The sequence below is a fragment of the Dermacentor silvarum genome, chromosome 9 (assembly GCF_013339745.2).
Source record: "Dermacentor silvarum isolate Dsil-2018 chromosome 9, BIME_Dsil_1.4, whole genome shotgun sequence".
In the NCBI taxonomy this organism is placed as follows: Eukaryota; Metazoa; Arthropoda; class Arachnida; order Ixodida; family Ixodidae; genus Dermacentor; species Dermacentor silvarum.
The window spans coordinates 114,043,528-114,069,019 of NC_051162.1; the positions used below are offsets into that span (position 1 = coordinate 114,043,528).

The window sequence follows — 25,492 nt, forward strand, 5'->3', positions numbered from 1 at the left end:
TCCTATCTTGTACGTTTGTCGTCTTCAGAGCAGCTTAGCAACATCTCGCACCGGCATTATGCTTCGAAGTTTTTGCATCTATCTGCGCTCGCTAGCTGAGCTGAAAGAGCTCATAATCTGGCATGCCGTTCACCTCACGCATTTCGCAGCTAAACGTCAGGGTGAATTCGGTTGCAAGAAAGGGTGTTGCAGACTTCACAGCGAAGATATCCTCAATAAATGCAGTGATATTTGTCATGATAGCGACTGTGCATGTCTAAGGGTCCGTGATAGTGAGCAGGCCTAAGGGTCCTTTGACATTACCAAAAGACGCAGGAAGGTCGGACAAGGTCACGATTGCACTTTTAATATGTCCAGATTTGTTTTTTTCGGGCACTTGACGTACTGGTTAGCCCCGTTACTATAACCGGCTTAGCTATAAGCGCTGCAAGTGTTGCCAAACTATAAGAAATATATGTTGCAATGAAAACCTCTAATTTACTGTCGAAAGGCGGTCACAGCAAAGTAGCACATTGCGTTTATATGTTGCTTCTACTTGAACTTCAAGTTCGTTAGCCATGTCTCAAAATATTTGTCTCCACAGTATTTAGTGAAATATTGATTGATTGTTAAAAGTGCGGAGAAGGTCTGTATTTGCTTTTGTTCCCTGGGAGAAACATCTGGCATAAGATTCAGGTTAAAAAGAATTGTTTATTTTAGATGATCATTTTCCCGTTTTATTGTACAGCGCAGGTAGTACGACTAGCTAGGTGTGCATCAAATGCTTCCGTTGATTATGTGCATGATTGTCCATGCACCTTGTGCTTTCTTTGTCCCACCAAAATGTTCCTTAGGTCAAGGTAACATTGTGGCCAATATCTTTAGTATCAGGGCTAATTTGCGAGTTTGATAATGTTTTGTGCGATGTAATTTTGGCGTAAATATGGAACGCCATAATTGTTTTCACCGGAATGAGGCCAATCAGACGGTGACCTTTTTCATCACATTTCGTTCATATTCACCTTTGCAAATGAACTGATTTATTATTTTCACGAATAGTTTATTTGATTTTGGTCGGCCAGATTTTTGACAGTTTATGATGAGATTATCACTGTTATAAAGCATTTTGTGGCGTAAGACGCGCCTTCTGTATCTGAAAATTGTCATGTGTTCTATAGGAAATATTTTAGGCTAATCAAGTTGCGCGTTTGATGCGAATATTGTCGGGAGTTTTCTGGCAGTGACAATTATTGTTGAGACTCGTCTGATTGTATGGCAGCGTTGTTTTGTAAGCTCTGCGGGAAACAACGTTCCTCTGTCGGTGATGAGGACTTCTCAAGTGCCATGTTGTGGCATGGAAGTTCTGGACGAAGAATCTTGCCGCGTTCACCACAGTGCCTTCGGGCAAGACATTTGTTTCGGCGTAGTAGTGCAGATTGTCGGTAGCCACTCCGCTTCATCAATTCTCAGATGTTCACGCGGTGAAAGATCCCAATTCCTGAGCCGAACAAAACCTATACAGTGACATGCTCGTGAAAACGGTCTATGGACAAAAACCAAAATAATGGATGCTTGAGAATACGGTGGTTTAATTTCATTTTTTTACTGAGATTGCAGTAATGCGAATATAGTCACCAGGATATAGTCTCAAAATGATGACACAGTGCTGCGCGCTTCTACCTAGTTTAGTTTTTTTCCCGATTTGTTTCACTTGTAAGTCCAAAATGAACGGCAATGAGTTTCTGAGTTTGAAATGTACAAATGTGCAGCCTTTGCCAGAAGTCCGTGCAGATATCATCCCTTTCGAGCAGAGATTCGGATTAGCTCGCGGATGCACCAGACTTCATTTACGTGGAATCGCCGCATCTGGGCACAAGCATAAGAAATTCTGAACAAATAACAAAGGATTACAGAATTCGGTTTTAGCCATGGTAATTGGAGCTAAACTTTTTAATTTGTACAGCTTCCATTGAACGCTCAAGCAGCAGGGTTGGCCAACAGCACTTTTCCCTGGAACAATTAAAGTCGTAACAACCCTAGCAACCCTAGTTGCGAAGTTAAAGATGGGAGAGCTCACGTGTCTTCTCAAAGCATGAAATTGAAACACCTGCCTAGACATTGTATAATACTGTTTAGATGATAAAAATACGCTACAACCGATGTTTTCCGGCAAGGTGACAAACACCATTTTCCAATGGGATTTTACCAATTTACAAATGACGGCTACCCAATGTGTTACGGTAGGCTGGCATGGGGAAAGAACACATCGATAACATGCCTAAGCTAAATAGTCTGATGGAAATCTCACATGGAGAAATAAAATAGCAATAATGATTTCATTTCGGAACCCGTACAAAACACAATTTTCAGGAAATGACGATACAACAAGAAGTTAGATGCAGCCAAGAAGGATGTCCCTCAGGAATGAGTGGGCAATGTCGCGAAAGTCGGATAGAGAACGCGAGATAACTACCGCATGAACAAATGTTCAAGGCCAACAGCACCCCTGCCGAACGGGAGAAACAATTTCACAAGACGCATGGTCCCCCCCCCCCCCCCTCTGCCACATATGAAGCTAAGACAAATGTGTTTGTGTTCAGCAACAAAGACTTTCAATTTTAAGCTTCATACTTTCACGCTGCCTATGAACACGTGGGAACATATCAATAGAAAGTCTAGATACTCATTTCAAAGTGCTCTAAAAGGCTCTCAAACGACCGATATTGTTTGGATGGTGCAAAACGGGAGCTGTGGCTACACTCAGATGCTCCTTCCTGATCACCTGACTTCGCACCTGATCTGAGTACCGGGAGGCACTCAGTGTCACCGTAGCATCTCTGCCATTATCGCAGCCGACAAATATCGTAGGTTTGTTGTCACGCGACCCCACGCGTTTCCGCGGTTTCGCTGGCCAAAGGAGATTCTTGCTCCATTCAATAGCGACAACGATTATCATCCACATAAGTCGCTGTTGCCGCCGTGTTTCTCATCTAAATGCAGCAATCGACGGCTGGTCGCGTTACCATAAGTTTCCCTCAGCTTTACTTTTCTTGAATCAGGCTGCTCTGAAACGCAGCCGTCTCTTCGAGTAGCGCAACATATCTCCTACTTGGACCTATAGTGCCTTTTGAATCATTGGGCTCGGATTCGGATGATCACCGCGATCATTCAATAATGCCATAAGAGATCTTTTTTTTGTTCTCCGAGCCACAAATTCAAAGTTATGTAAAATGCAATAGTATATTGATCACAACTTTACTGATTCGACGTACTTTTTATGTACTGCATGGACCAGAGAAAAACATTTGTGAAATTAATCGAGTCAGCACCTGGCACTTTGATTTAAGAAAAAAAAAACAGCACTACAGCCTGACGTGATAGTTCTACGTATATTACATAGCCTTTGGAAGGCAATAATAACTGGTAGAAATGCCAGATACTGCGAACAACCAATACCATCTTTCAGGAATAAATATTTGCAATATCTGGTATATACAGGGTGTCCCAGCTATCACGCAGCACGATTTAAAAAATAAGTAACGGCGTTATGCGAAGCCAACATAGTGGGTATTCTTTCCAGTACAGTGGAGTAACCGCCAGTATGTTTTCCGTTACTGAGATTTAATAAATAATTGTAAATAATTGTCTAACTCGAGAAGTACTGCCCTAATTATCAAAGTGTCAATGAGAAAGTTGTAGAGCAGCATGAAAAACTACCGATACAGCTTTCGGTTGCTCAATACGTGCTACATAAATGTGTTTTTCCAAGTGTGAAAGAAGCCCGCGATTACACGCAGAATTACCGCACGAGTGGCCGCTCGAGGCACTTTGCGTGTAATTCGCGGGCTTCTTTCACACTCGGAAAAACACATTTATGTAGCACGTATTGAGCAACAGAAAGCTGTATCGGGAGCTTTTCATGTTGCTCTACAACTTTCTCATTGACACTTTGATAATTACGACAGTACTTCTCGAGTTAGATCATTATTTACAAATAATTCTATAAATCTCAGTAACGGAAAACATACTGGCGGCTACTCCACTGTACTGCAAACAATACGCACTAAGTTGGCTTCGCGTAACGCTGTTCTTCTTTTTTTAAATCGTGCTGCGTGATAGCTGGGACACCCTGTATATAAGCGCTGTAGCAACGCTCTTCTTCGGTTTTATTCATTCTGATTTTCATTTCAATTTGCTTGATCGTTGATTCAGCCTCTATTTTGTGCAGGTCTAACAGTTGCGTTTGCTTCCCTTGTAAAAAAATAAAAAAGAGGAAGTTCTTGAATAGCTAAGATCCAAATACCGGATTTGTGATCGGCGGGTAATGATTCACAGGGCGGAATGACGAATCCTGGGGGGGAAACATTTAGTTAGAGCATTATGACGAGTTCCCATTCGAAATGCATTATGTACTCAGCAAAAAACTGATCAACCGCTGAAAACAAATTCTGCTGCAAGAATAAGGCACATATAGCAAACTTACAAGAAATTAACAAGCACATGATAGACTAACCAAAGACCCAGTTGTGAATTCTCTGCTGATAGTCAAGAAGGGCACAAATGAAACTTCATCAGGAACTCAAAAAATATTTTTATAGTCAACGTGAAAGCATTAAGATGTAGTCAGACACACATAATAATTTTGTGATAGGCGGTGTCACCAGGTTTTTTGAGCAGCTTGCTCATACATCTATTATTGCCAAGACTATCCTTAGCGTTTCATTTTTTTCGCACTGTGCTTACTGTGACCTATCAGAATTCAGCTTTGAACAAATGAAGTGTTTCGGAGACAATATAAACTTTAAAATAATTGCGTGTGTGTGACCATATAGTTTGAATACTTCGTCAAGAATTAGATTCAGTGGATACGCCTTGTCAATTCACTGACTTCAATTTCGTAAACAATAGAGTGTTTTAGCTGAGCGCTTGCTGTCCGCTCCGCTCCACACCGGCATATAATAGCAAATGCCAAACAACCGCTTAGCGGGAACGCTAATGCGCTTGCGCACAAGGCTCATACCGGCAGCGGAACGAAGACCGCATCCCTCGCTCCGCTACAAAGCCGACTGAGCGGAGCGTGACAGCGTGTCTACTTGGCCTCTTCGTCGCTTTGCAGCCGAGTTGCTAGCGCGTGGCTCGCGTGCCGGCAAGACGCGCTTATGAAATGCGAAATCTACGCACTTCCCTGCAGTATCTCAGAGCGTGAAATCTGAGCGGAGCGGAGCGTAAGCGGCGCTCTGCTAAAACTGTCTAATAATTTGTGCTGTTTTATGTAAGGGTATTTAGAGAATGCAATTGAATAGGTCCTTGGTGCTGCCTTGGTGCTTCTAAAGAAAGAGAAAAGGCTATGTGGTAATAAAAAACAACAAAAACCTAATTAATAGTAGATAACACCCACACTTGCAAACATAGAATAGGAGTTAAATCATCAAATAAAAAAGCGATCATCATTCAGCCAATATACCTTTTAAGGGAGTACTGAAGAAAGCAATCGTTCATTAGGTTAACGGGCTATAACCAGCAGAAACAACTATTGCGATTGAGCCGTTCGGGTTGAGGTTCATTTCGGAAAGGCACTAACAAGAACGCCGCCGGGCAAGCAGGATGGTAGCTTTTTCCTTGTGACCAAGATGTAGAGGTGCTCTGCTGTCGTCTTGTCATCGACAAGTGGTAACAGCCGGACAAGCCTAGGATCTCGAGGCAGTTAATTCCAGTTGAAAACCTCTGGGTCCAGGTCAAACGTCCTGGTACCCTATTCTTCCACGCCCCCCGGCCTTCCTGCTAGAAATGGGCGAAAACTAGCCAGACAGCAGACCGCTACAAGAGTCTACGTGGTCGGCAAGTGTAGAGCTAGCTAGGTAGAGGCATTGCGAGCCCGGGTCCAAGCGTCCGTCAAGCTCGCATCTTTTCGGCATAGCCGCCTTTCCTTCTTCGAACCGCAGACGCGTCTCTGAAACCACTGCTTCCACCTCTATTCTTTTAGGGAGAAGCGTTCTGTGACTTTTCTAAAGAAATGTTAGGTCGGTAGGTAGGTGGTTTCTTGTCTGTCTTCATTTCGGGCAGCATCAAATAAACACATGCCCACAGTGGAATTCAAAATTACATTCTGGGGTGTTGTTACGTGCCATATCCACGACCTGACTATGAAGCACGCTGTAGCGGGGACTCCCGACATAAGCTCCACCACTTGGGGCTCTCGAACGTGCATCCAATGCACGATACACGGGCGGTTGTGCATTTTGCTCCCATCGAAATGCGGCCGCTGCGACCGAAATTTGGTTCCGCAACCTTGCGCTTAGCAGAATAATGCCAATTTCAGTGAGCGACCACGGCAGGTTTGACGGTGGGATCGAACGTCTGACTTCCACAACAGAAGCCAGATGCTCCAACCAGAGGGTGTTGCGACCGGAATCGGCAAGGCGCATTCTTTGGTTGTTTCCATCGAGGCAGGTCCTTTCACCAGCGTCATCTAGACGGCGACAGTGCCCAACAACGACGGTGACAGGCAAACAAGCGCCCCAACTCGGCAGTGCGCATCCTTGAGTAAATTTTTTGAAGTGCTTTTTTTAAAACATATTCAGGGCATATAACTCATTTATTGGCAGCTGTATTATCTTGAAAGATTAAACACAGCTCTCAAGTTAGGTTTTCTTGCAGGAAAATACGCAGAACATATATGAACGAATACTAAGTGTGCTACCGTTTTCACTGCAGTAAATTAGGGTAGGCGTAGCTTTCACAAAGCGCCAACACTTGCGCGCTCCCAAATGACGAGCTAAGAATGCACCACTGCTCTGTAAACATGTCAAAAATGAACTTCATACACTTTATCGGCGTACCCATAGGCCTAAGAAATAGAAAATGAAATTCTTAGCAAGATGCACAACTGTAAAAAATTTGGGGATAAAAAATTGCCTCGTCGAAACTGAGGACTTCTTTAACAAACTACAGGATTTTGGTGCCTATTATGTAGCCCTACGCAAAGCATTTCTATATTGTATTTTGTTGCCAGGTATGTTTGCGAACTTCATAACAGCAAAACAATGATACCGGATGAGTGAAATATATACAGCGCAAGAAACCGGAAAGTTACAGTATGTACCATAATTTTAAACAAGCATAGGGAGGACTCGGCCTTGAATAACCTAATTATACAGACTCACAGGCAGTAGAAGTATCCAGAAAGCTATGGCCGAACTATGGCCGAACTATGGCGGCAATTCCTCCTGCGATACACACAATTCTTCGGTAATATCTGCAGCTTGCAGAGAATCATCCTCTACCGTTGAGTACGATGCCATCGGGCCGACTACTTCTAACACGTCACTTGGGAAGGTATATTCATGGCATTTTTTTACAGCGAAGCTGCGTCCGCAGACAAAACGAGGCGTAGGACAATTTCCGGTGACAGATATCTATCAGTTTATGTAAAAAGTGTCTCAGCACAGGTGTCAAAACGAATGTTAGCTTAAAGAATATGAGGTAACTTTAAAGTGATTCTCAACAATATCATCAAAAATAAGATTGCCAAAATTGGTTAATAGATATGCAGACTTTACTTGAAAAGATTACCTTGAGCAACGACTGAGGCTTTTCAAGATAGCTTTTCTTAACGCCTCAGAAATGCTTGGCTCCATTAGCTCCATACTTAGGTCCAGTGCATTTCTTCCCAAAGTGTGAATTAATATCTGGAAACTGCTGTCATCCTGAGAATTCCTTCCAAGTGGATCCGCCTTAGGAACTCCATGGCTAGAATTTGTAACTTGCAAACCTAATAAGTGATTTTTAGGGGCGAAGCACCTTAGGACCGACCGAGCCTTGTCCCTCGTCGTTCGTTGTCCGTCCGTAGCCTTGGTTTGCATGGATACCGCTAGGGGCGCTGCGGTGCACGAGCGCTATATAAGCGCTGTATATACTGTACACATGTACAGTATATATGCGCGCACGCACACACACACATACATATGGTGGGCTCACGGTTACCCGAATGATCCCCGGTGCTTCGCCCACTCATCATCATTCACTACTTGGATATGCGGTGACTTTTTTGTTATTAGTCGATTATGCATTTCAAATTTTGTGCACGTAGTGTCTGCCTCTTCGAGTAGACCAGCTCATGAACTAGGTTTGCAAAGATAGTCCTAAACACACGGCATCACCTATAACCGAGCTTTTGTGAACTATCGGTGGTTTTCATATGTTGCATGATACATTTACAACTTTCTGCTACATATAACAGTATGTGGGCAGAAGTGTAAGCGTGCAGAATTCGTGTGAACGATACCGGCTTGTGTTAGTGGTGCTATTAGTTACAAACTTGTCAACTGATTGTGGCTTTCGTAATTTCATTTCCTAATGTGTTCTTGAGCAAACAATCGATACAGACTGTAAAATGTTATGTGAAAGGTCACAGCGGAAAGGTAAGCAATCGGAGAAGTTTGAATAGTGGTCGCTGTGTTCACTGTGACAATCCAGAATATATATCAAGTGTTTCGTGTCTCTCGCGCTCTATAACAGCTCTGCCACTTCTAAATTAGACATCTGTCAAGCGATAGCCGCAGCTGTTATCTGCACTGGACTTAACATGACATATTATTGCAGATATGAGTGTCACTCGTTAGGCTCTCTAACAGGTTTATGTTGAGGGAATTTTGCCACGTCATTTATCAAATACCTTAACACCCTCAATTATATTGAGCCATGTATAAATTTAGGTCCCGTACATTTTTAGGTCCCGTACATTACCTATGCAAGCTAAGGATAAGAACATTCATCCCACATGCTCCGCATGCGTTTTTCTTTTTAGGCAACTAGAACAGACCTAGAAGTTGTGACCACGGTGGTAGAACAGGAGAGGTGGCCAAACGGCGCTGCTTCGCCAACGCGTCACGCGTTACGCGATGGCTCTCGAGTTGCCGCTGCTTTGCGTAAGGTGGCAGCAGGGGTCGTCTGGGCTCTTTTCTTCGCTCCGCGGTACTTGAAGGTACGTAGCCGGCGGGCGTGGCGAGCATTCAAACGGTACTTTTACGTTTCTGACTTTTGAGAAAGAGCTTCGCGTCGCAGTGCCGTACACCAGAGAGGTCTTTAATAACACTGAATAGTTACTGTCGCTAAAAACGGACGGATTCTTCCTTCCGCATGTTCATCAAAGAGCAAAGACACCGGCGTCTCGTTTTCGCACGGGGCGATGGCCAAGTAGTGCGCTTGCTGCGCCAATCCGCCCCAATCGTCATAGACTAGCGTATTAGCCACAGCGTTTATAGCCGCGGCACACTGCACCTCATCGCCAGGTTCCTGATGTCAGGATCCTGGAAGATGTGCTGAAACGAACGTCCGTCCCATAGCAAGTCCAAAGGGCAACTGCTCATAACCATGCTAGCGGGATCTCTACGTCGAGAGACAAAGGGGCACAACGATTGGTGGGACGTGCCACCGCCGAATATCGCGAAACTTGCGAAAGAGGCATCGGCGGTGGCGAGTGCTGTAACAATGGGTCATCCATTATCCGTTTTGACATCTGTGCTAAGACACAACTGACGGGAAACCGCCACACACGTGGAGCCAACCCACCACTTACATGGATTCGAAGTCTTTCCATACGCCAGTTAGTCTACTCCTGGATCTCCTGGAACCTAGCCGTCAACAGCTTCGCTGTAATATCTTTTTAAGCTATACACTCGCCGGTAAGAATTTTCACGCTTCCAGAAATATACACGCGCGTCCCTTTTGATCGGTGTTCTGTGTCAGCCTTTTCAAGAGTACGCACGCCGATTAGCAATTTTTAAGCTCCATAGAGCCTTGTACACCTATTTTTGTGGGCAAGGGTGGCCGACAGCCTCTACAAGGTAATAAAAACATAAGCAACGTCTGAAAGCCTGAAAAATTGCGATAAAAACCGACCTTTTGCAGCACAGCGAAAGCTGGCATTACGCGTCTTTGAGCCCAGAAAATAAATTTCGCCTAGCTGGCGACAGCTGTGGAAACTAGAGAGGCTTGGCGACGCGCTTGCGGCACTCGTTTGGCCAACTCTCCTATTCTACCACACTGGTTGCGACGGTAGACAAGCGAAAAAGTGCTTAAAATGAATAGCAGGAATAGAACTATTTATTGGCAGAATGTGTTCACAGGTAGCGTTCCTCATTTCTGCGTCTGAGTGTGGCCGGTGGTCTTCGGATTCAATCTAAGACAATGAGTGTGGTTTCTAATAAAAGGTGGCTTTTCGAGATATCCTGGGATTTTCAGAGAAATAGCTAACAACTTAGAGATGAAGTCTAAATGAACCTAATGTGGCGTATATATGCAAGGCCTTTCAAAAAGATGAAGCGCGAACAGTGACGGCACAGTAAGAAGGAACACAGACAGGACAAGGCGCCTTTTCCTGTCTGTGTTCCTTGTTACAGTGCTGTCACTGTTGGCGCTTCATCTTTTGAAACCTATGCACCAACTAGCCCCACAACGTGTTTTATATGCAAGGCCCATTGTCAGCACAGGTCGTCACGTGATGGCGCTGGTGGAGGCTTACGTGGACGGCTTGGGGAGCTAGGTAGCGACCGTGGTTCCCATTCTACCGTGCTTTTCGAGCAGAAGAATCCCGGCGTCTTTTGCTTCTTTCAAAAGTTACAGCTTCCTTTTTTTGTTGAGCGCTTCCTATGCCATTCTTAGCTATACTCCCGAACAATTTTCTGTGGCAATGAAGGGAAAGTTATGTCGGCAAACCACGCGCAAGCAAGAACGCTACTGAGCAAAAGGACTCACATTCTCATCCGGCTTAGTTTAAGCTCTTGGTTTTAAGATTTAAGAGTATAGCCATGCACGTGCTACTTGCATACGTCTATGTGGTTACTTTCATTGTTCTTGCGGCACTCACTAGCCTCAGCTGTTGTGGTCACCTAATTTATTTCAGGACTCAAACAGCGTTAAATTTGGCATACTGTGCATGTTTGGGTGCAGTCGCCGCACCCGTAGCCAGTACCATGACTTTTCACTTCGAGACAAAGAGGAGGTACTAGAAATAAAGAAAGAAAAAGACAAAAGAGGGATTGGCACTTCAAACACATCAAAGAAGGCGTTTGCCCAATAGTGCAATTTGGTACTAATATTCTGGTTTTGGTGAACTCTTTCGTGTTATTTTACTACCGAATATACGCTACTACGACGTGATATATATTTCATACCATTGAAACATTAAGATGCAGTTGATTGGCCCACAGTTATGTACTTTCACTTGGGGCGTTGTGGCAAGGCAGGCCAAAATTGCCACTGCTTCCAGCTCGCGCAATGTGGCGGCAACTCAAGATATAACACGCATAGCTCGAAGCATTCCTGAATTGGAGCCCTTTGGCCACCTCTTAATCTACAATCATGTTTCTAAAGATCGCATGGGAATCAGTCCTTTCAAGACGAACACAGAAGACTTTGCTTGACAGAGAATGTACAGCAGAAAGCATGGTCTCGAATGAAATACAGCCCCCGTAGTACTTAACCTGAACACAGCTTTTAAGCGCTTTTCTGTTTCTAATGTTAATGGAGGCGGTGATTTCTGTTTGGACTGCCCTGAAACTCCCAGTTTAATGTATCCTACTTCCAACGCCTTTCATGTGGAAAAATAGGCCGCTAGCCTTCGGTATTGATTGTTCAGGTTAAGTCAGATAGCGGCATAAAATGTATAGCGTGAACAGTGCATGCCGTCGCGGTATTCACCAGTAAAAACACTGATTTGAAGTGCTTGCTACGCGCACACGGCCAAGCGTCATAAAGATGGTCGCGCATTTAACCTTTGCGTGTGGAGTATGAGACACCGATTCGATTCCTCTCCGAAGCTGTGATAACATTCGCCATCGTTCGACAGTGCAGAGCTTGTAATGTCTTCCTGTGTTCAAACATGTTTGCAATCACGAACATGCTTGTAGGGCGCGCTCTCCTTTTTCAAAAGATTATTGCACGTAATTGCAGACGCAAGAACTTGGCGCAATACATGTTTACAATTTTTAACTTTCTCGGCCCAGGGTTACAACTGGCACCTCCCCGTCTTTATCATCCTACTGCGGTGTCGTGTTATATCCAGTCACGCCGAGATTGCCTCTCAGGCAGATAGGGCGCGACTGTGAAAGGAAGGTGTCAAGGACAGTGACTATAAATACGAGATGTCTCTGCACAACCGATCTTCAGAGAATCGTGAAAGAGAGGCAGCTGCAGCCGTTGACAACAGAAGAAGGCCAGTTTGTGCGTGCTTCCTACCGTCGCAGTTGGAGTGGACGAATGGCTGACGACATGCGTTCACCGCGACTGGGACTGTTGCTGCAAGTAGCGCTTCTGGCGACTGCATTAGGTGAGGCTGATTACTGAGGAATTTACTGTTCTGTCTCATACGCTTGCTGATTACAAATACTACTACGCATTTGTTTGAGTTTGTAAATGTACAATGTTCCCTTTTGTGCTTCCTGATTGGATGGCAAACATCTGAGTAGACAAAAAGAATTGGAAAATGTGGCACACTGCACTATGTGCCACAGAATGATAGCTTAATTTTGGACTTTCTTATGTGTACATGATGCAAATTTACTTAGTTCCTTAAGCACTTAACTAAGTTTTTTGTTCCTTGTTTCCTTTTTACCAAGTGAATGCTCCAACTTCAAAATAGGCACATGACTGAACTGTCTTGAAAGGTACACTTTTTTAAAGCTTCACCTGGTCACGACACAGAGACAAGGAGTTGCTGCCCTCACACAAGCGCACAGTCCCTGGATAGCTCTTCATAACAATCGGACCTAAAAAAGTCCGATTGTTATGAAGAGCTATCCAGGGACTGTGCGCTTGTGTGATGGCAGCAACTCCTTGTCTCTGTGTCGTGAACATCATCATAAGCGGATTGGAAACATGCATTCTCTCTCTCTCTCTCTGTTTTTTTGGTAAATCAGCAGTTAGTACATAGTAGTGTATATACTCCTGAGACCTGCTTGCAGGCTTCACGTTTCACATGCCATCACTGTAAAAGGTGTGGCTCACACTCAGCACATTTCTTTCATCAACATGACTTAGCTTTGTAGAACACTTGCAACAAGTCTCACTTTTTATTTTTCAAATGCAAGGAAAAGACTTGTTGCAGGACTAAAACGCTACTGGCACATTTGAAGAACACATGAACACAAGAAACAGGGAAAACATCCTACGACAAATTGTATACCTAATGCGAAGACCTAGTGCCGCCCCAATGGCATGCAAGTGTGCTTAAGGAAACACGACTAGGAAGCACTAGCTTAGAGTGGAAGTCCAAAAATGCAAACCATAGTTTTTTGCTGCCAGCACAAGAAAACCTCTTGAGAATGTGATCAGCAGTGAAGAATCACGGCAAAGAATACAAGCATGACAAAAACAGAGCCCTGATGTCAACAGCAACTTTGCAGCACTGTGCACACCTTGTCTCCAGTGACAAAATAAAATGTGAGTTGCGCATACCACAGGCAACATTCGAACATGCCTTATTAAGGTGAATATCTGTGCCTCCTTAGCAACCAGCAAAATACCATTGCCATGGTGTTCCTCTAATGTCAACCAAATTTGCATCTGTCTATGCAAGCATCAAAGGCTGGCATTCCTCAAGTTATAAAATCCTGGCTTTTAACTTTCTGCTACAGGGCTGCATAAGCCACATGGAGTAGCATGCATAGTGTACAAGTATACTATTAATGGAGTTCTAATCCATACTTGGCTCAAGAACAGCCTGACAACATGCTGGCAAAAAAATTCACCAGCCAGAAATGTTGCAGTGTAAAGACTACTAGTAACAAACGGACAAGATTTTTTCAAATCAGGTATTTTCAAACTCTATACGCCCACTGAAGTAAGATAGTGTTTTTGTGTGTATGTGCGAGTATGAAAGTGTTCCGGGTACATGTTTGGTTTTGCCTGCTTTATTGATTGGTTATTTGTTTCCTCCCCCACCCCCCTCCGCTGTAATGCCTACGGGCGCAGTGGGTATTGTGATAAATAAAAAAATAAATAGTAGTGAACTTTGTTGTAGTGTTTGACCCAATCGTGTTAGCGTTATGATATTGGCCAATTTCAATGCTTGTGTCCAGCTTTAGTGCTCAAACGCTGTTCTCGGCTTTTATTTCAGCAAACCACATGCACGCACACATTGCGGTTCCAACAAGTGGCATTTCTCCTAGCTTGAAATCTTACATTTCAAAGCTCGCCCCACAATGAGAAATGAACATGTTCAGTCTATTGTATTTTATTTGTGCACTACAGTATCTACAAGCGTTAGTCTCCTGTATTCTTTGCGCTGTAGTGTAAGACGTCTGTCCGACGCATTCATTGCCACGTGAAACATATAGACGCTGACACGAGGACCGACGACAATGAACTCAAGGACGGAATCTTTGCTGCAGAAATTTTTCAAAAAAAATCTAAAGAAAGCGCAACACGGTTAAACCGTAACGGTAATACTGACGCTATGGGAGGGGCCTGTCCGGCCGATTGACGCTGCTTGCAATGCGACAGCGTAGTGCGTAGGGCGAATCAGAATGTCTTTGCCCCTATTTTTATTAGCCAAAGAACGTATATACAGGTGGTCACAAATATGCGTACTATTCTATGTACCTTACACTATTTTCCCACATAGTCCCTATACCGGTTCAGACATTTGTCGCATCGCCGCACTAAACTTGAGATGCCCCTGTGGCAGAATTCGTCCGGCTGACTGTGGAACCACCATCGGACTGCTGTCTCGGCTTCACGGCCTTTTGCGTACTCACAACACCACCACCTCCCACTTTTCAAAGCGAGACACCGTTCCCTTTCGTGGGCTGCATTTGCATGTGGATTTTGATGGACGTTCGCCCCTTGCTCCATAGAAAGCGAATCACACTTCGTTGCTCTTATGCCGGGGACCTGTGAAGCAAAATCGCCATCGTCAACAACTGACAGCAGCGCCATGCCGCGGAGCTACTGACACATAAGGCCTAGCCGGTTCAAGAAAGGTCCACCGCTAGGAATGGAGATGTTGACTTCGCATTTACAGCCGTTAATTGGCTAAAAAATAGGCGCAAAGATTTTCTGATTCACACTCGTAGATAAGTAATCAGCTGTGATGAGAAATGGTAAAGCTTTCCATTTGCTAAGAATGCTGTTTCGCTTGAGGTATTATATTCTATGACGTTCGTGCAACGTGTCGATGAGTGGGCTTGTCTTTCTCGAAAATGCTCAAAATGACGCAGCTAAATGCTAAAATGCTCTAAAATGACGCAGCTACCAACTCATATGAAAGGTGTGTTTTGGGGCAAGAGGGCGAAAAAAGATACATGACAATAAAATTAAATAATGGGATATTGCGTGACAATACCACGATCTGATAATGAGGAACGCTGTAGAAGGGTACTCAGGAATAATTTCGACCACCTGGGGTTCTTTAACGGGCACAAAACGCACTGTACACGGGCGTTTTTGCATTTTGCTCCCATCGAAATGCGGCCGCCGGGGCTGGGATTCAATCCCACCGACCTTGTGCACAGCGGCGTATACTGCGCCGAAGCCACGAAGGAACCATGGCGGATGAAACATTACACTACTGACGGCGTATAGAATATTTCCGGTTATAAGGTGAAGGTTCAACAGAACTCCTTGTGGATAATACGAAACATCGGCTTCTCTAAGGGCCGGCACAGACTGCATAAAAGCAGTTGTTAGTGATGATGTCCTCCCTGTTGTTCATTAAGGTGAAATACTTAGGTGTCTATGTTGACGGTCACCTTGGCGGTGACCTTGGCGAAACTGCACCGTGACGAAAAATGACTGACACCGCAAGAAATTCTCGGATTGACGTCACATTTTTCAGGGAGGTTCCTGTAAACAAAGTAATTTAGTGACTTGGAAAAGAAAATTTGGTAAATTTCGGTCTTGGTAGGAATCATTGCCGTTTCGATGTTTACAGCAATTTTGCACCGCAAAGCAATAGTTGACCTAACTGTGGCTCAAGTGGGATAAGAACAGCAGTGCTCTTAACAGACTTGCAAACAATACTAAGCGCTCAGGGAAAAGAAAAATAAAGCTTGAAGTGGACAACAGTGTGTAAATAGGAGAAACCTTAAACTGGAGGCTTCAGGCTTAGTTTTATGGCGATAGCACTTATACGGACACTCTAGGCGACCTTACGCTGCTACCATCAACATTGTCTTTGCCGTGCTGCCACGGTATCGATGGAGCTCGTGCAGCTTGCCCGCGGAGTACTGGAAATTTCCGGAAATAAAGATAGACGTGCAGCGCCACTTGGCGGCTAAAACGACCAATACAAGTAGACGCACAATGAAGCTCTGCGCATTCAGTTCTTCGGTGGAGTCACAGATGCGTTCCGACGTTCCGATGCTGGCATGAAAGTTGCGTGCAAGAAACACTAGCCTTCATGCCGTGCAGGTATGAACATACAGTGGTCTGAGCGGAATATATAGTGAACTTCAAGCTAATAACGCCGATAGGCTTCATTGGGTCTCATCTCGTGCTCAATTGATGTGTGGCCCCCAGAACGCCGTTGGCGTCCATACCTATCGAGCCAGCGTTCTGAGACGCCTGCCAGCCGCAATGGCAATGTTTATTTTGCACAGAAGCGCTTGTCTCGCGTCCTGCACCACGCCATGTCACTTATGCGTATAGTTGAAACACCATTGGAAGAGCTCGAGGGCGATGCTAAACATTGCTATCGCTTTATTTTCTGACTTTGGGCGAAAATGCCACATTTATTCGCTCACTATTGCTTCCTTATTGTAAGCTAAAATCTCATGTGTGCTTCGTAAATTGCCCTTGTTCTCGGTCCGTTGACTACCATGTGGGCTCGCTGTGCAAACAAAATTTTCACTGACATGCTTCTGACTGCAATGGTGAGACCGACTATTGCCCAGCTTGCAGGGATGCTAATTTAGACCTACTTCGGCCACTCCTACGGACGAAAGTAAAAGGTCGTATTGTGCGAGGACGTTCTGTAATAACGAAGTGTTTGTTGACCGAGGCAAGCAAAAACGGCTTGAAAGAAAGAGACATGTACTTGTTTGTCCGTCTCGGGTAATGCGTATAAGTTATTATGGGCTCGTTCACTCTAAACCGCACGGGAATACAGCAAAAATTCAGATACGCCGGCTGTCATTACAGCAAACTTTTATAGTGAAACCTCGGGTAGAAAATTGAAAATAGGCGACAACCAGGTTCGCTTCCTTAATAAGTCCTGTTGTGGTTGTAATATTTATTCAGTTTTTTTGTCAATCCGTTTCCGGCAAGCTTTATGTTTTACCCCAAGTGGAATGCATGCGGTGATTTCATTAAAGTCTTATGTGTCTGTGTAGTGAGTGACCTTAAGGGGCAAACGACAATCTGCTTTAAACTTACACGGCCTCTCCTTACAGTTGCACCACGCACTAGCACATTTAACAACACTGGTTATACTACGTCTCGGACAACGAAGGCCCCCTTATCCTTTCTCAATGACACTGGCCTCGGCCTAGCTCTTATGTCGCTTCTTGCTTTGTGGACATATGTGTGCTGATTGTGGGTGTACTATGTAGGAATGCGTCATTTCATATCTCACCCTCAATGTGTAGGGTATCATTTTAGGCGTATGACCAAGGAAGCGTCAGAACATCGAATAAAAAATTTGTTTTTGTCTCTCTAGTTGTACCAGGCAAATAATGTTTGAATGCGCATAAAAGGCAAGTATTCATTATGTGCTCGTTCGAACTGAATAGCGTGCATGCACCAACTTTATTTTTACTTATAACGCTGCAAACACGACCTCGTGGCAATGCAGCGCCGGCGTGTTCCTTCTGGGACGACGAGCTTACTACACAGCGCCCAGATTTGTGCGATGAAACTGCCCTAGAAGAGGCACGGACTCTGCTGCGCGATGCCGTGACCAGGATGGGGGCTACCCTTCCTGAGAGCATTCCTGCACCTGATGTTACCTCTGATAGCTACACCTTGTACAACGGCACCCTCTCTCCTCTGCGCCTTGCTCACGTGAACGTGACCGCGGAGGATGCTGTATGTCGAGCTGACGTGCGGCACTTTCCATTCGCCATAGGAGTTGGCGGGGTAAGTGGTTATTATGTTTGTCCGTTTGACAGTGGTTCTAGTATGAATACTGTGTGACAGCGGCTTTGCAGCTTCGGTGCACAGTATCGAAATGCTCCGTAAAGCTGTCGCACTTCTTTTCTCCTGATGATATCACTTCCACGGTGGACTCTTATGCATATATAAAGCAAATGAACTGGTCGGCTATACTTATATTTGGGCTTTGGTTGTTATTGTCGAGCATAATTACCGAATATTATTATTATGCAAAAAACTTGCTTGAAATAATAAAGTATTCACCTGAAGAGGTATGCATGGATAGCTTTTGTTTAATTCTTTACGAAAATAGTTCTTCAGTGCGGTTGAGCTCCTCATTTTTCTCCGGTTGAGTCATCAGAAATTCACCAGGAAATCTATACGTGATGCCTTTCAGCATTGTTTCCAAATCACCACTCAGAAACACACACATGGTTATTTTGGTGTATGGAGGTGAAACATGACTCTTTACCTGTGGAATTTTATGAGTAAAGTCACGATGTGTTTCAGCATTATCTTAATCACAGTCATTCACTTGAAAATACACACAAGGTTTTCTTTGAGCAAAATTAAGTTTTAAGTGTGGTTTCTTATGGGTAAAGTCATGATGTGTTCGAGCATTAGTGTCATAGCAGGTGCTAATTTGAGAATACTATTGGTAATTTCCTTGTGCAATACTAGGCAGACTTTATCTTTGGCGCGTATGCGTCATAATGTGTCCCAGCCGCACATTCACAACAGCAATTCACTAAAGAATATAGGGAAGGTTTTGTTAGTGGATAAAAAATAGGAACTTTCGCTGTAGTATTTTAGGGTATATTTATAGGCTGTCTGTGGTGTCCCGTTTCTCTCTACTTGCGTTACTCTAGATCTGCACGTCTCTCGTTTTTTAACACAAACAATAAAGTGTGGATATAATAGTAACTTTACAAAATTTCCTCTTCTTATATAAATACCTAATAAGTTATCAATTCGCTCAATTAAGTAGAACTTATAAGCCAAATATGGGATGTGCATTTAATTCACACGAATATTTCTTTTGGAAACGGAATTTCGTCAATCGGCTGCTGCATGATAGAAATTTTCTCTCCAAGAACGAAGTTGCAGCAATGCTTGTGCTCCTATTTGTTCCACTTGTACGTACAAAATGAATGGCAATCATTTTCTGATGTTGAAGTGTACAAATTTCAGCCTTTGCCAGAAGCTAGGGCAGATATCCTTTTCGACAGGAGATGAGGCTTAGCTCATGGGTGCACCAGATTTGTTTACGTGCAATCGACGCATCTAGGCTCAAGCATAAATAATTCTGACCAAGAAAGAAGGCTTACCGACTTCAGAATTAGCAGCGGTAATTTCAAATAAAGCTTTTTATTTGCACGGCTTCAATTCAACGCTCAAGCAGCGGTGCCCGCCAGCAATTCGTTTAGCTACAGTAAATACGTAGACATCGAAGTTTCAACCTGAGGAGTGAAAGATGGGAAAGCTCACGTGCCCTCTCAAAGCGTGAAGTGGGAGCACCTGCGCACACACTGTGTATTACTGTTTACATGACAAAAATGCACTACAGCCGATGTTTTCCAGCAAGGCGACAAACACATTTTCCTAACGTGATTAAAAACACTTTACAATTAAAGGTTACCCAACGTGGTGGTATTCTGGCATAGGGAACGCACATATCGTTAACATGCCTAACCAGTGCCTTGTGATCTGAGTTAAATAAATAGGCTGTTGGAATTCTCACTTGGAGAAATAAAATAGCATTAACTATTTCATTTTGGAACCCATAAAAATACAATTTTGAACAAATGCCGCTACAACAAGAAATGACATGCGTCCATGAAGGACGTCACTCAGGAAGTGGAGTGCAATGTCGCGAAAGGGTCCAGAACGTGAGAGTAATTATTGTTTGGACAAATGTGCAAGGCCAAAAAACCCCTGCCGAACGGGAGAAACTATTTGTCAAGCCGCATGAGTCCCACCCCCCCCCCCCCCTCCCCATAGACGAAGCTAGAAAATTTTTTTTTTCAGAAACAAAGACTTTCTTCTTTATATACAATTTTAATACTTCATCTAGAAGTAGTTTCAAAGGCATACATTTTGCCAACTCACTGTCTACAATTTCGTAATCTATATGTTTTTTTACAAACATATAGTTTGCTATAAGCAAGTTACAAAAATATTTTTTGGAACTTGTTCGGGCAGTAACTAGCGTATGTAATGCGGCCCCGTACAAGGGGTACAAGCCCAATTCAAACAGGTTTTAAGCGTTTCATTGCCGGAGTACGAAATGCCATCGTCGTTTGCGGCAGTTTTCTGACAAGCGCCAGAAATAGACGTATGTACAGCCGTGAGCAAAAGTGTACAGACACACAAGGTTGCTGAAAAAACCTAATTTCTCCGTAATTAACTTGCAATTTTGAAATTGGCGAGTACATTTGAAAGTTCGCAATGGTAGGCATATCTGCAGTCCTCGATGTCAAGGTAGATTCACAGGCCGAGGAAGAAATCGGCTCTATCGCGCAATCACTTGTCCGTATACTTTTGTTCACTGATGTACGTACGATTGCATAACACCGAGCCGGATAACGTCACAATCCCTATTTCGCACGCCCTGTATCTATGTAGAATGCAGCAGTCAGCATGTCTTAAACTTGCGTCCAAAGGCTGCAGTAGAAATCAAGCTGTTTTCATACGATAGTCATCACCGTCGTCTTGCTCCTGCCATGATACACACGCTCACGTCACAAACACAGCTTCTGCCATAAAGAACCTAGTTGGTCCACCTGGTAACGGTTTTCCATAACCCCAGACAATGCTGGATAGCCTACAAAATGCTTCGCACAACTTCAATTCCCACAGTACATGGCATCTGGAAAAAAATATGTGGCTTCTCCGTTGGACGCCGCGTGTCTCGCTTATTGGTGCTAGATTTTTTTAATACAGTTGTTTATATTGCCACAGTCAATGCGCCCGCGCCAAGCTCACGATTGGCTTCGTCATTGTCGTCTTTTGTTGCCACTAAGCATAGGGTGAAACACGTTCGCGCATTTCACGCATCATGGCCGTAAACTAAGTGTAAAACGTAATTACTTAAATTTTGGTTGTAATTCTATACTGGTTCTTCATTCCTTGTGCAAGCATTTTCGGCCTCTTCGAGTAAACCACCTTAAGGAGTGGAGATATGCCATCCGCCGCTCGAAATTTCATAAATTATCCTCAGCTCAAAAAACTATATTTACAAGTAAGCTGACTTCCTTTTGCTCAAAACATTGTCTGAAGTGCTGAAACAACGTTCCGTTAGTACAAAAATGCACGTTATTTGGCAGTGAAAACACTGAAACTGGCAAGAAGCCATAATTCTGTCGCTGATATGGATAAGCTCCTTAAATGGATAAACGCTGGCTCCCTACATTAAAATTCAAGAATGGTATTCAAGCAAGCCAGCAGTTTTTTAGCCTAGATAGGTTTAACAATGCTTGCCAGCAGTTTCACAACTGAAGATCATAATAGAAAAAAGAGTAATGTACAAAGGAGCAAACATAAAAATGAAATGGCAAATCTAGAAAAAGAGCGTAAAATAGGAATGCCACGATCGTCTTTTTGAAGGAACTAGTGTGTGAGCATTGCTTCTGCATGTCAGACAAACCAAATAAAATGTCTGTACACCCAGAATGGCCATGATCGTAGTCAGCATCGTGTACCATGAATCACCGTGGCCTGATAAATTAGGTGTGCTCATGCAGTGCTTGTATACATTTATTTCTGCGTGTCCAAAAATTATTCGAACGAGTGCGCCAAAGTACGGCATAGTATTTAACGCTTTGGGGTCATAGTGCTTTCTTGCTTCCGTACGCTTTCCAGAAACCTAAATGCACAGATATATTGATGAACACAGTATTCTTCGTACTCTGCTAATCCTTATGGACGCTGAAGCTTAAAACAACCATGTTTCACACATATTTAAAAGCCATCCGCAAAATGAACTAAATATTGCGTTCTGCTTAGCTCTGATATTACATACCGTGTTATGCCAAATTTTCGAGCCTTATTTATCTCGAAAGTATTCTCACCGCTTCTTTAATGTTCGTAATAATGACAAATGCGCTCGGTTGATTTTCTACACTTTGTTTTCTAGAGATTGTTGTTTTGTTTTTCTGCAGTTTTTTTTAATGTAGACCCAAAATTTCGCGGTAGCTTGTGGTAAAAAAAAGTGCTCAGAAAACTTGCAACTACATTATTTTGGTTGCTGGAATGTATATAATCCTTTGTCAAACACGTTGTCATCTATTTCTTTGCCCAGGACGCCAGCATCTCAGGGATTTACGAGTACTACTTCACGGGCAACAACGTGACAGCGAGCGAAGATCGTGGGCGCATTGTAGTGACCTACAGAAGAGTCGTGTTCCAGGGGAAACTAAGCCAGCATTTGGGCCACACAAGCGCAAGTAGCAGCGATGGCACAACCTCTACTTCCCCGACGCCAGTGTGGAACGCACGTGTGACCTTGAAAGAGGATCCTTCGTTCTGGGGCACAAACACACGCCCGGAGAAGGTTCGAGTGAACGGGCTTCCATATTTTGACATGATGCGAGCAAGTGACCAACGTTTTGGGGCCATTTTCTACAAACTTCCGCAAACACATGTACTCCCTGCTCTAAAGAAAGCACTTGGAATTGAGCAGTTGCAAAAGTAGGCGACGCTTCCGCAAGAATATATTTGAACAAGTGTGCCCTTTAGACACACTCATGCAATTCGTCCAGTTTGATTAGAAACTGAACGCGCAGTAACGGCAAATAAACGTAGTTTTTATTCTTCTTAATAGCGATAACAGAGCGAACAAAGAAGGCACGAAAAGTATGCCGACAGACGCAAGTGCTGTATGGGCTGACAATGAGCTTATCTAGTGACTGTTTCTTTGGCACGGGCGCTTTTCGTCTCTTTTCCAAGGTACTTTCTCGTGCAAAGGGATGCCGAGCCAGGAATTTCGTGATAAAGTCTATCCTTTTTTCTTCGTACGACTCTAAGCTGTAATGGATTGCATTGTGAACTTTCCAGTTAAGTCGTAATTTCAGTTTATGCATCGGGTAATTACGAAGAAATTGAATGTTTTCGGAAGGCCTGTGTTCTGTGCACATTTGCTGGCATGTGCACGTACCAACCTGGCTGGGCTTATATATGTTATTTTTCCCAATAAACATTCAGCGGCGTGTACATAGCCTGTTTTTAACAACCTCGAGGTCCCGTGTTGCTTTATGCCGTTGTCATCTTTAGCAGTTAAACCAAACCAACTAGCCCCATTCGCCGCGTTACTATACTTGCTAAAATATCTAGAGTGAACCTGGGAATTGTGCTATGAAACGGAACGTATTTATTATGTCATACGTCATTTCCTGAAACTTGAGGGCCAGAGCACAGAATGTCTTTCGGGATATCTGAGCGATGCCTATGTAATAACGCGTTGAAAGCTTCTTTGAAAGTGTTGACTTTCCCAAAGCTATTCGCCCAAAGATTTGCTATTTCAGTTGAACAAATGTTTTTGACATTTTACGACGTGCCGGCAAATCGAATCATTGCGTAAACTAAGAAAACCTAGTAGAGCCCATCACATACTAATTGTTCGAAAGATGGTGACGTTCCCAAAGCTATTCGCCCAACGATTTGCTATTTCAGTTGAACAAATATTTTTGTCAGTTTACTACGTGGTTGGCAAATTGAATCTATGCGTAAATTTAGAAAACTCATTAGAGGCCATCACATAATGATTGTCGACAGTAATGCGTTGGCATTGAATCAATATAGCGACGCAACGCACTGTCATCGTCGTAACGAGTTATGAATGTGGCGTGTACTCCAGTGCAACTCCTATTTCGCCTTTCGCTTAGAACACTCGGCGCCATATAACACCACTGTCGCCAAGCCTGCGCGTGACATCCGAAGTGCATGGTGCGCCAGTGCGTGCGAACGCTGAGGAAGGCGTCATGTGGCAACTCGTCTCCTTTCTAGCGATTTTTTTCAGGACGCGTTGCGCCATCTTGTGACACGGCCGACAAGTCCGCACGTAGCCTCCGAGACGTGAAGCGTGTCGCACGGCTGCCTGCGAATGCTGTGAATTGTTCGCCTCGCTTGCCGAACACTCAGTGGCAGAGACTGTGTGACCACATTTGGCGAGAGGTACCTTATAGGGCAGAAACTTGGAGGTTAACAAAGAAGCTCGAGAACAAGTTAAGGACCGCACAAAGAGCGATGGAACGAAAAATCTTACGAGCAACGTTAAGAGACAGGAAGAGAGCGGTGTGGGTCAGAGAACAAACGGGGGTAGACGATATTCTAGTTGACATTAAGCGGAAGAAATGGAGCAGGGCAGGCCATGTAATGCGTAGGATGGATAACCGGTGGACCATTAGGGTTACAGAATGGATACCAAGAGAAGGGAAGCGCAGTCGAGGACGGCAGAAAGTCAGGTGGGATGATGAGGTTAGGAAATTCGCAGGCGCAAGTTGGAATACGCTAGCGCTAGACAGGGGTAATTGGAGATCGCAGGGAGAGGCCTTCGTCCTGCAGTGGACATAAATATAGGCTGATGATGATGATGATGACCTTATAGAGCGGCAGGTATCCGGTGCATTCATGGCGCCGCTGACAGAAGCGTCGGGTGATAGTCCTTGAGGAACCCCTGCGACGTGGATTTGATTTCGTTCCGCATCGGAGAAATTTAAGCAATATTTGTCGTCATATTACAGCGGCACATTCCGAGTGGCACACACCTAGCTAGTCAAGTTGCCTTGAAAGGATTTTACGGGAGATCGGCACACACCCACTGGCGCAAACCGAGAGACCCAAGTCGGCATCTATAAAGTTCATTGGAGATCGGCGCACACCGACTGGCACATAAGCCCTTCTCAGAGTCGGAGTCAAAGAGCTTCTTCGAACAGCGGTCCATACCCAGTCACACATCTAGAGTTACCCATAATGGCGTGAAAGAGGTTCGTCGAAGTGTGGCGCGTATGTACACATAGTCACATACTCCGCCACCTAAGTTGGACCAACGGTTGGTTTCGAACCCTGTTCCTTCAGCACAGCAGCCCGATGCGCAACCCACTGTTCCATGAACTACCCGTGACCCAGGTAGGCGAGGAAGCGGTTAGATACAAACATAGATAATCATTGATAGATCCAGACATGCAATGGAAACTTAGATTGTTGGACCCCGGAAAGTGCGTGAACCACGCTGAGAATTTTAACGCAATAAAATATAAACACATACACACGCAATAAATGAAGCATACCAAAGAAAAAAAAAACGGAAGACACTTCGTCGAGACTAAAGTGTGAAACGGCGGAAGCCTGAAACCATTGCCTGTGAAAGTGTCTGTTTGTGGCCGCCTGGAACTGTTGCAGCGCCGCTTATGGATCAGGAGTAGAC

At 44.1% G+C, this 25,492-nt stretch overlaps 1 protein-coding gene across 1 annotated transcript; it reads left to right on the plus strand.

Moving 5' to 3' along the window:
* The first annotated feature begins 12,157 nt into the window (after positions 1 to 12,157).
* On the plus strand, positions 12,158 to 23,564 carry LOC119464939 (uncharacterized). Its single transcript, XM_037725804.2, has 3 exons — positions 12,158 to 12,307; positions 17,771 to 18,054; positions 22,370 to 23,564. Exons 1-3 carry the CDS (start codon positions 12,238 to 12,240, stop codon positions 22,760 to 22,762), a joined length of 747 nt encoding a protein of 248 aa, XP_037581732.1. The 5' UTR covers positions 12,158 to 12,237; the 3' UTR covers positions 22,763 to 23,564.
* Positions 23,565 to 25,492: the final 1,928 nt, after the last annotated feature.

Bases quoted from the DNA above. Each gene is read 5' to 3' on its own strand.
- LOC119464939 (XM_037725804.2), top strand. From the start codon at position 12,238: ATGGCTGACGACATGCGTTCACCGCGACTGGGACTGTTGCTGCAAGTA. The intron at 12,308-17,770 runs GTGAGGCTGATT...GTGGCAATGCAG, and splicing joins GCTTCTGGCGACTGCATTAG to CGCCGGCGTGTTCCTTCTGG. The intron at 18,055-22,369 runs GTAAGTGGTTAT...TTCTTTGCCCAG, and splicing joins TCGCCATAGGAGTTGGCGGG to GACGCCAGCATCTCAGGGAT.